This window comes from Anopheles moucheti, chromosome 2 (assembly GCF_943734755.1).
Source record: "Anopheles moucheti chromosome 2, idAnoMoucSN_F20_07, whole genome shotgun sequence".
In the NCBI taxonomy this organism is placed as follows: Eukaryota; Metazoa; Arthropoda; class Insecta; order Diptera; family Culicidae; genus Anopheles; species Anopheles moucheti.
In genome coordinates, this window is record NC_069140.1 from 46,093,799 (window position 1) to 46,105,804 (window position 12,006).

A 12,006-nucleotide genomic window follows, 5' to 3' on the forward strand; every position below is an offset into this window, starting at 1 on the left:
GACTTTTCGGACAATAAGACGACCACCAAATGGATGTCTTTAATCAACGGAAAAATGGGTGATAGCATAAAGCACAGCATTCTTGATACGGAGCTGTATCTGTGCCTACTTGGATGGGCAATGAAAGTGTCATTTTGTTTAAACACCTTTACCATGAACAACATCCGTCCCTCCACGACTTAACCGTTTCAATATTGGATAAGGATAAAACTTGTTCCCCTGTTTCCATAAAGAAAAGAATTGTTTTGGCACTCGAAGTTGGTGCCAACGTCAACGATGGAACAGAATTGAAAAATCCCCTCATCGAAAGGGATCGAAAGATGTGAAAAATGGAAAAATAACACACCGAAACCACTCCACCTCGGCCTAACATCGGTCTCGGAATTGGGCAGCACACACACACACACACACCCACCGGGAGGGCGAAAGAAAAACTCGTTAGCGTTTATTTCGTGACACTTCTTGCGATGAAATAAAAAGCAAGCACTTGCCATATCGATTATCATAATGCGTACCAGGACTTGAGATTTTTGTTTTCTTTGCTGCTATTTTATTTTACTTTGCTCATTGCAAGGGGCTTGAAAAGCAGCTCGAAAGGGAATTTCATTTCGTGTTGGGTGGTTTTGGGGTGGATGTCACCGTCCCATCGTCGTAGGGCGCTTTCATTACACACATCGGGCGCGCGCAAGGTGTGTTGTTGGTCCCATGTTTGGCGTTTTTAAAAACAATCCCCACCGCTAGAACACTAAACCACGGAGGTACGAAAATGGAAGCACTTTTAATATTGGTACCCGTACAGAGTCAAAGGCACATTGAACTAACCGCACCGCAGGCACGAAAAAAAGCCAACGGGTGGTTGTGAATTCAAAATTATAAAGTACTATCAAAAGCACTAGAGTATGCCTTTCCCACCACTTTCGCCCTCTGTCTGTCGGGTTGTCCTTTCTCGTGGGAAAATAAACCGTTTTCACGTTGGGTGAATTCCATTCCGGTTATTTGTTGCTTTTTGTGCCTGTGTCCCTATTGGAGCGGACCTAGCGGCCTAGTGGAAAAAAAGGCAAACCACCGCGCTATTGGCAATATTCCAAGCTCGATCTAGTTTAATGACGGTGACGCCGCTGATAATGACAATAATAATAATGATAATAATAATAACACCTTGAGACCTTCGCTTACACTTACGCTCGACAAACGGTGCAAAATGAGAAAAAAACTCCGTCCTTACAAAAGGTCGCACCGGGGTAATGATGGAAACCCCGTCGCAAAATGGTCGAAAGACTTCATTTAATTTTGGGGTGCTGTTTTTGCTCTCTCCCTCTCTCTCTCGCTCTCTCTCTCCCTCTCTCTTTCTTTCTTAATTTTTAAACAGCAAACCAAACAGTGCAAGGTTGGGACACAAAAGATATAGCCATTTTTGAAAATTGAGTCCCCAACAGGTATCACTCCGTGGTACCCGGCCACACACAACAAGAAAGGGCAACGTTTTGTGTTGCGTGAGTGGTGCAAAGATGGTTTGCAATTTCACGAAATGGAAACCTACGCACACGCAGCAATTTCGTTGTCGAGGTGCTGTGCAATGCGTTTTGCTGTAGTTGGTTTTTTGTGTTGAGTGTCACTGCCTGTGTAGTATCCTTAACTAGGGTAATATCTTGGTTCCGAGAATTTTGTACCCGGTCCAGAGTGTACCGACCGGGATTCAGGTAGTGAATGAAGTTGTTAATAAAGATCGGTATGGGTGCAGATTGCTAAAGGGACATTTGGTTTGGACACGCGTCTATCTTCCCTACCAGGAATGGCTCGACACAGTGGACGTTTTTGTTGATTGTGTACATTGGATGCACGTTACAGGACACATCGTCATCGTTTCGAGCAGTGTTCGAAACTGTAAAATCACATCTTTGGCCCGAAAACACCAGAAAGGCTAGAAAGGGAAGCGGGAGAACATGGCAGCATTGTAGCACAAATAACTACGGGCGTTGTTATTGCTGCATCAAACGACAGTAATTAATGTCACTCGAATGGGGCACTTCCCCGGTAAAGCTGTAAGTCGTAGCTTGAATCTTCGTATGGTTTGGATAGGTTTACAGTCGGTTCATTACGTTTCACACTGGCAGACAACTGGTTGGTGACAGCATTTCGTACAATTGCGAGCTATGCTTTTGTTCGATAATCCAAGCTTGTGATATGGTTGAAGCTTTGCAGAATCTTGCTTTTGGTTTTATATTTCAATTCTTCTCATGCAAACAACCAAATGTTGGTTGAATGATGTGAAAATTCGCACAAAACCCGCAGCGCCATTGTTTGGCAGTTAGTAGAAGGTTAGTTTGAAAAAAGGGGAACGAAAATAACGCACAAAGAAGCTGCTTTTGCATTACGATTGCATACATTTAGGCGTGATGTCGAGATTCACAGATATGAAGCTTGGATTTGCGCATATTGAATGCGAACTTTCTCTACCTTTTTAAGGGTAGTGTATGAAAATTGCTGTCAGTATTATCATGACAATTGAAGGCAAATAAAAAAGAGTGTTAAAAAGATTTTGCCTGAAGATATGCAATTCACAATACAATATAGCTGGTCATAAAAAAAAAGAATCACACTGAACGTCATAGCGAGCTTTTAACAGGCTTTTAGCAGTACAATACAATTAAAATCGATACTTTCATTGTTTGTATTAAAGCATTCAGCGCACAGATTTTCTGAAGCTTTTCGGCGAACATAAGGTGCAAAATCAATAATCAGCGCTACTTGTACAATTGTCAACCCATTTTCAACAAGTGCCAAATGCATTACGCGTTCGAACACAGCTCTCCAGGCTGAAGAAATGCCATCAACAGCTATCGTTTGCCATCTTTTTGCTCACAGAAAACACACGCAGTGCCGGTGAAAGCTATCGAAGCGATAATGCGCGCTTGAAAGGGCTTCACAAGATCCCGTTGAATGCGTGCCAGCGCTTCGAAAATGGGCACACCGTTGCCATTTTGATTTAGCATACCATCCCGCACAAAGCATTGCCAATCGAAGCGAACGATGACACGGGCACACGGTCGAGGGCGTAAGTCGCTGTACGGGGAGGAAGCAAAAAAAAAAGAAAAAGACACGAAGAACAAATACAGTTTCCATCCAAGTGGAGTTTGAGAAAAATTATGAATAAAACATCGTTCACTATCCCCATTGTCATCGAGAGCATAAGCGATTCGAATGGTAACGAAAACGCGGCTTAGTATAAGGGAATGGTCCCAATGGGAAGCTGCTGTCCGGACTGGGAACGCTGCAAAACTACACGGGTGTGTATCGTTTGCATTGCCAATGCACACATACACAGCCGCCCACGCATACAAACACACTACATTCATACAAACGGGCAGATCATTCCTTCCTGCAGGGTGAAATTCGATGGCACGAGTGTGGCGAGAGCCTTGCCTTCACCTGAATGTCGTTGTTGGTGTTGTTTGTGTGTGCAAAAATCGAAAAGAACGAAGCGGAAACTTGAATCCATATCAAAATGCAAAACAGCACCGGGACATTGTTCCGGTGCCTGGGTGCGGAAAGCAGACTACAACACAGGCCCCGGGTAAGCGCCACCAAAATGCGCTTTCCGATGGAGGCGCCTGGTGTGCGCACGTGGATGAATATGAGGATATGATAATGGCATCCATTTCGCGCACGCTGCGAGTAAGCGAAAAATGGTTGCAAACGAAAGAACCATTTGGAACGCCGGTGAAGAACGCCGGTGAAGGAACGCGCGTGAAACAAGCGGACATTTGGGACACTTTTCCTTTTGTTCGTGCTGGGCGCGGGCACAGGAAGAATTAAATTACCTTCCCCGCCGTGTGTTGGACAGTGGTGGTGAGTGGACGGGAGTTGGGATGGGGGGGGGGGGGGGAGGGGGATGGAAAATGTCGTTAAAATGCTTGATGCTACCACCGAGCGCCTAACGGCCATTAAACGACTCTCAGCACACACATTTCTTTTCGCCGCTTTAATGTTTAGTGGCTGATTAGGGGCTGGCTTACCTGCATATTCCACGTCCGTGGGCGTACCGGCACCTTCTGGCTGGTGGTGACCAACTGGCCAGTGCTGCTACCGTTCGCGCTGCCACTGGAAGCAGCGGCCGCTGCAGCCGCAGCCGCATTCGCCTGCTTCGTCTGCTGCATGATCTGGGATATAAGGTCGAGCTGTTGGCGCGTGAGCCCTTCATTGCCCGTGCCCGGTGCCGGGGAGCTCGGCGACGGTGATTTGCAGCTGGAGCTGGAGTCGCTGACGTTTCCGCTACTACTACTGCTGCTGCTGCTGCTACTGCTGCTGCTGGAACTACTGCTCGAGCTGCTGCTCGAAAGGCTGAAATTGCTGTCTCTGCCGGAGCTGGAGCTGCCGGTCGTTCCGTTGCCGGTGGTTGTGGTGGTGAATTGGACTAGTGTTGCCCCATGTGGAGAGCTCGCATCGCCTGGGTAAGAAAGGAACCATTTCCGACACCATTAGCGGATGTGTTAAATTGCCCGAGCAAGAGCTTTAATGTGCTTTATATTCTCTCCTTTCGTTTTGTATTAAGCGTCAAATATTTTAAAATGCTAATACTTGTGTTTTTAAAGTTTATGATACAATCCGGAGCATAAGGTTTAGAATATCTGAACGAGCTACTAATAATCAATTCGGCTCAAAAGTAGTAAGGTATTCTCTTGGAATTGGCATTTTTGTCATAGCTGGACAGGCTATGTGCGGATTCCTTTGCATTCGCCTGGAGTTATGCAATACATTCCATCTATGGGTTAATTATCGAGCTTACAGCAATACTTGCATACTTTATGGCGTTTTTTTTACATTGAGGAGATAGTTACCACATTGTTTCTTACTAAATAACAAAAGTTTGTACAATAATCATTGGGTGGAAGACATTTCCTTCTCCAAATCGCGACAAAACACTTTTTACCGGGTGTACTCGGGCGACTTTCCGGATTCAATTTTTACATAAAGAATATTTCCCAGTTTCCCTTATTTGATTAAATGTCAAATATTTCAACAACATTCTGTGCGATAAAATTGTGGATTATGATTTTCTAAAGGAACGTCTCCTCTGTCAAACAACTGCTGTCAGGCGAGATTTTTGGTTGCTTAACTTTAGCAAATCTTTACACTCGACGACACCTGCTGTAATGCAAAACTGTATGCCGCCTAAAACCCCGTAAATCATCAGATTTATTCGCCTTATCTGACTGAGCACATTTTTTCCCGTCCATCGGATGCGAATGCAAACTGGCAGCCATGCTTGAGTTGTTCTTAACGAAACGCAGTCCGCCAAAAGCCAATGAAAGCTCGAAAGCATTGCCGAGATAGGGCGCAAACGGATAAAGCACGCGCGGAGCGCTTCGGCGGAAACGGAATGCGAAACAGGGAATGGTACGGAGCCATTTTTTGTTCGATCCACACGTCACTCCCAAACACATACATACACGGGAACAGGTTCGTTCCGACACACATCAGCAAATTTGGAAATTTTTGCAATCGTCGCCATCCTCCATCCCATCACCGCGTTCGCGGATATCGCATCGTCAATGGCACCACTTTGGAAGTTATCTCAAAACGCTGCCTCCGACCGGCAGAAAGACGGTGGATGGAAATGTTTCGAACGCTTTCTTGTGCTCGCTGGCCCACACGAACCTTCGGAATATGTTGCTTCGAAAATGCTGATGGCTGGCTGCCAACTTCTGCATTCGGCACCCTTATTCTCACTCAGACTCTCTTGTTGCTGCTGCAAACCGAAAATCCCATTCAATTTCAATAAACTGTCAGCACCAATCAAATTTTCGATCCTCCTTCCAGTGGTTCTGTTCGGGCGGGTTGGTGTTGCTTGTTGTTGCACGTTTACTCACAAGCACACGAGCACCCCCTTCGCAGCACGTGTGCACCGGGGAGCCAGTTCCGGTGTACCTGTGGTGCTCGAAAGCTGTTCGTAAGCAATTCGATCCTTTTTTCCCATCATCAGCATCATCACCACCGACAACAGGCTGCCGGAGTGGCTACGTCAGCAGTGGCACGGTGAGGACTTTTCACCGGGGAGTAGGAAGCAACGAAAAAGCAAAAAAAAAAAAAAATAACACGGAGGAAACCTTCAAACGGCATTCCCTTTTTACTCTTCATCCTGCTCTGTAGGGAACGAGCAGGAATTCACCGTGCTACCTAGTGCCTTTTTTACCAAGTACAAATCGACAACGCACACTACGGCAGACAAAAACATCATCAATAACACAAAATCGAACGTTGTGTTGTTGTGCTGGGCTTTTTTTTCTTTTTCCTTGTTTTGTATTACGCTCTCATTTTTGCTATCTGTGAAAATAAACGTGCAGCAATGTTGGGCACAAAATTGTGCAAACAATCGCACATTTGCACGTACTTTGAACGAAAATTCCGGCGTCCAAATTCCCCATCGGTAGTTTTGTGGTTCCATCCAACGGCCAAACGTTGGGTCAGGTTGGGTTGTGACGGGGAACGAGCGAACGGGCGGGGACTTTTATGGCAGACAAAATCAGCCCTGCGACAAACACCCGCCGATGATTCGACGACAGAACACAACCGGGTGGCTGTCACAAATTGTGACACTCTCACTCCGTTTTAAGTTTTCTGCGCGAGCGAACGTACCGGGCGGGCTGGGTCAGAACCAGAACCTGGCTGATCTGATTAGTTGGCATTAAAAACGTTTCGTATTGAAATTAGTTTTCGACCAACGGTGCACTTTGGCGGGTGCCGGGAATGGCGTACAATATACACCGGGTGAGCTCTGTTTGCTCATTTTCGTGGCCGCTTGTGAAGCGGGAAGATTTGCGAGAACTGTACACAAAATTAAATTGCGCGCCGGCACGAGCTTTTACCGCTTAGAATCAACAACGTTGTTCGGTTCTTGGTACTCAAGCCCCATTAGGAGGTATCCTCAGTTTGAGCCTCTTAGTGTGATTGGGAATAGTTTTGGTTGGCTAGAGGATGTCTCTTTTGCGTAGCAGGAAATGATGAATAATGGTAGGAAATCAGAACAAATGCAATAAATCATTTTCGCGTCGAGAAAAATGCAGTTCCAATGGAACAGAATGTTGTGGGTTACTTGTAGTGAACTTCATCTCTGAGCCGCAAAGTATGTTTGTAATGGATCCTGGGCTAGGATATCAAGCTCATGGGAAGCAGTAGGAAATACAATCGCAAATGATGCTGATTCTGCCAATAATTCCATTAAGTATCATCTTTCTTGTTGAAAACAACCCATCCTTTAGTAGATTATTGGTAGTCGATATAGGCGAGAAGTCTCTATTGATACCAATGTAATGGAAGCAATATTTAATTATATTATGTCTATCGAACCACCGTAGAGGTCGACAAAATACAGCTGGCGAGCCGCACGTTGCTTTTAAGCACTTTCGTTGTGGCTTTTCCTAGAATCTTATCCATCTAATGTAAAGCAAAACTCAACCGCAAGTTGTAGCGACATTTGAACCTTATCGTTTATTTACGCGAACAATCGAATGGAATTGTCGATTCAATTCGAAGACGAATGGAGTCGTCTTCAAATTTCCTTTGACGACAATAAATATATATGGAATCTTTCTGTTTCCGTTGCGTTTGGTTCTCTAGTTTACTGGTTTGCTGAACATCTTTCAATTTGATAATTTTTTTAAAATTTTGATAAATCGATATATTTTTCCTTCCATTTCTGTCCTTTTTGACTAGATTTACGCGGAGGTGGATAGTCATTTTTGGAACGGTCCGGTCTTCACACGGCAGGATCAGAACAAAAATCTCATCCTAACCAATTCCCCGTACGCAAGACTGGCTATTGTGCTATGGGTAATTAAGATGAAAAAAACATAAATGACAGGCCTAAACCTCTAAAAGTGTTTGTGCCGGTAAAGAAGAGACAGGATAGTCAACCAATTGGAAATATAATATTTTCGCCTTTTTAAATTAAATCCAAATTTGAACTGGGTTACTGCATTGATCATGCCTGAAATAGTTGCTAAATGATTTGATTTTTTTTTACAATTAATAAAGAAAGTGGTGAGAAAAATTCATTTAATAACAATTGTTTGGGACTGTTTTTTTAAATATTTTTCTACGTCGTCTTCTCTCAAAATCGTGCTTAATCCCTGCCAGAACTGTTGCTAAACTCTCCTAAAAGTATGCAATCATCATTTCAAAAAGCAGTTACGTTAATATTTGCAACTTTAATCACCGAAAAATGTAAACTTATGACACTTTTTAGGGCTTTTTTTTAAACTAGGAGCGTGAAGTATCTTCTCATGGTCACAAACAAACAAGAAGCAAAAGTTATAACACTTTTCCGCTATGACTACCCATTATTTACACTCAAATTGCATACTTTAAGGCGTTTATACTTTTAAAAAATTGAGCAAATATGTCAATCTACTCACCACTCGCAGTTGCCGGAGATAAGCTAAGCCCACCGGGTGGTCCTGTATTACTTCCAACCGGGCCGGGACTCGCCGTACCGGACGAGTTCGCTAGCCCGAGTGCGCTGTGGTGGTTCTCGGTGTGACGTCTTAGCGATCGCGCATCACAGTACGATTTGCCACAGCCGTCCGCCTTACATTCGTACGGCTTTTTGTTTCGATGCGTCAGCATATGGCCATTACTGTAATGTAAGAAAAAAGAAAGTGTTGTTGATAAAAAGGGAAATACAATGGCGACCTCTTGCAGATACTTACAGGTGATCCTGCCGCTTGAACGCCTTCGAACACATGCCGCACACATACTTGCGCTCGTCACTGTGCGTTAGCTTATGTTTGGCGAGTGCGGATGCATTTCCAAACACTTTGCTGCAGACCTGTGAAGGGAACAGAATGCCGTTTAAAATTGAATCAGCTTTACGCGAAAGTTGGCCAACTAGCAATCTCATTATTTCGCACAATTGTTTCCGATGCTTTCGAATAGATTTATGTTGAGTGTAGCGACAAAGGCAAAGCACACAATACAAACGATAAATTCACCGTTTGGGAAGGGTATTTGGGAATTTGCGACATATTAGGAAAGAAATTAAGTGGGCGAGCAAAACGTAACCTTTCCCTGCAACGCTGCATTGTTGTTGCTTGGGTGAGAGAATGCTTCTTCACCTTCGCCCAAACCTTAGTCACATCTTCAGGCGCTCAAGTGAAGGAGTCCTCACTTTTAATGTGTTTTTCACCTTTCGTGCACCCACCGGAGCGGGCTGACGTTTGTTTTTGCCCCGAAACCTTTTGTGTCCGCGCTATCCAATTCGAACAACCCACCGAATATTTCATTGTCATTTCAAACACAAAACCCCCTCTTCAATGGACGGGTGTTTCTATGCCAGTGCAAGAGCACCAGCGGTTGAACAAAGCGGTTGCCTACTGTTGCTACATGTGCTTTATTATCATCAATCCTGGAAGGGTATGCTTACACCCACGACCCACGGGGTGAAACAATTGTTCCGAGGGTCTTTAATGCCACCGGTACGACTGGGCCGCACCCGGGTTTTGGGCTACCTGGGCGGTGTTACGCACTTCCCCAAAAAGGGTCATTGTTGTGAAAGCATATGTATCCTTTTTTTTGCGAAGGGGCCGAATGCTACTTGTTCCAGTGTTCTTTGCATAACGGGAGGACCTTACGGGAGGTGGGAAATTGGACCGATGGTGTGTGCTTTCTCATCGTCATCATCATCATGAAGTGTGCGATGACGTTCTTACAACGGCAAACAAAAAACTTGGGAAATAGCCTTTTAAGTGGTTGTACCTTTCTTTGCAAACAGAACAACAGGGTAGGCCATGACATAGAGCGAAAAAAGCTCAATTCTAAGCCAAAGCTATTGTATTGGTTCATTTTCTTTCTCGTGCTTGTGATGTGTCCTTTTTCGCTAGCCTTCAAAGACTGGCATTACAACGGCGAGTGTGTAGGGTGGGTGGTGTTTTGAAGACGAAGTTTTTTTTTCATTCTTCTATCTCCGTTCCTTCTGCCTACCGAACACGCAAGTTGTTTATTTTATCGAACACAGCACCCGTCGTCCACTTAACCTCACTTCATTTGAGGGAAGGGTGGACCGAAAAAAAAACAATTGTGCGTGTAAAAAGGAAAACCGAACGAACTGCTGAGCAATTTGGGGGAGGCTTAAAGATGGCAGCGCGTTGGAGCTCATAGGTAAAAAATCGTCTCCACCGTGCTGAAGTGATCTCGTGTACGGCACGCTCAAGTGTACGAAGGATAAAATCCGTTGCACCCGGCATCCAATCTGGAATGTTTTGTGTCTCAGGGTGCGACCAGCTTACGGTCCATAGAGACAGTAGAAGGAAAGAAAGAAAAAAAAAAAGGTTAAAACCAAACACGATTTTCACCAGGATATTGTGTCGTAGGAATTTCACTCGATTTTCCCTTTTCTTTTCGCCCAAAAGCCCCAAATGCTATGGGTATCGATCGGTGCGGAATGGATCAGATAAGCACCGAAGGATGCTCCTTTGGGCCGGTTATTTATTCTCTTATTAAAAGCGGGCCCAGTGTGCGGCCGGTACCAGTTTCCGGGTTTATCCGTGCGGGATTCCCTTTTTTTTCCAGTGTACGGAAATTTGTTTTGGTCTTGCGTTGGATTCTTTCGATCGGACCATTTCGACCGATTCGTGAAGGTAAAGCCCATGTCCAAACGGGCTCGTTTGAGTAAGGTCCTGGGCATCGTTTGCCGCATGGTTTTCCCTTAAATTGTCCCACGTCCCGCTCGATCCCTCCAGTGCATATCCTTTACGCAAACGCTTAAGGTTGAATCCTTTTTTTTGTCCCTCGATACACCTTAAGTAGATCGAAGATCAGATTGAACCGTACCGCTTGTAGCCCACCCTCGATGCATACCCGGGCGATGGCCAAGCGATAGAAGGATTAGGCAAGGAAATTTATCGCAAACAGACGTAGAATAATTCACAAGCACGCCCGCTCGACCAGAGAGACGATTATACGCTCGGTACACACCTTCCTCCGTGCGCCCAGACCAACCCATTTCGCGCATGGATAGTGATTTAAAAGCTTTTCCCCCAAAACTAACATTAAACATAGGTTAACATATTTCTTAGATTTGTTCATAAACCGACAACATCCCAACCCATAAACAGCCCAAAACCCCATAAACCCACTGCCCCGGCAAATGAATTTTCCCAGCGGCCAACTATCGCACTGGGTTGCGCAAGGGCGGGGGGGAAGGGCGGGAATCGGTGTCGATTTACAGCTGGTGACGTTTATCACTGGTTGGCCAGCTATTTTGTGTCCCATGGCGTTAAAAATAAACCCACCAGCACTATCAGCATTACGAACCCCCTTTTTACGGTTGATAGCAAAATGGCTTTTAATTTTCTCCGAGGACCGATTAAGCTCGATTGTGCCTGCGCCATCCTCCGGTGCACCACCGAAAACCACTTCAAGCACCCGCTGTCGGTGGAACGGTCAGCGGGTCTGCAAACTATCAAAACCATGAATCGCTCGGACAGTTTGGTCAGTGAGTCGTAAAATGGTACCGATTACCCGTTTTGTGTTCAGCAACCGGGAACCGGGTAGGAGTGTTGAAGGGCGGTACGGGGTAAGTGTGAAGGAGGACCAAAGAGAGCATTCATTTTCCATCGGTCCCCCTCGCCCAGTTTCCGGTGACATTCCGTCGGTCCTTTTATATGCGTGGGGTTATGCGTGTTGTGCTACGGCTTCAAAGGCCCCCATCGGTACCGGTGGGACATACTGTCGATATTAGAAGCGATTAAACTTTCATTCTGTGTGGAGGTCTCGTTAAAGTGAGCAGCTTGTACACAGGTCAGTCACTGTTCGGGGCCGAGCCCTGTCAGAGCGCTGCCGGTTGAGTTAAGAGATTTTTAATTAAGCCCTAAAGCCGGGTGGCAATCGAGTGGAAAATGTTAACTCATAAATGTTTGACATCGGTCACACAGTTCGGTTTACGTACTGGAGCGGGTGGGGCAGTTAATGTGGCCCACGGATGGTTTTTGCTGCCGTTGGACAATCGTA

The 12,006-nt window shown here is 45.3% G+C and overlaps 1 protein-coding gene across 1 annotated transcript in view; it reads right to left on the minus strand.

Moving 5' to 3' along the window:
* LOC128310517 (serine-rich adhesin for platelets) overlaps positions 1–12,006 on the minus strand; it is a 125,350-nt gene that overhangs the window by 20,533 nt on the left and 92,811 nt on the right. The window contains exons 4-6 of the mRNA XM_053047173.1: positions 8,709–8,827; positions 8,415–8,635; positions 4,017–4,447 (exon numbers count right to left, since the gene is read on the minus strand). Coding sequence (XP_052903133.1) covers positions 4,017–4,447; positions 8,415–8,635; positions 8,709–8,827 — 771 coding nt within the window. The remainder of the gene's footprint in view (positions 1–4,016; positions 4,448–8,414; positions 8,636–8,708; positions 8,828–12,006) is intronic.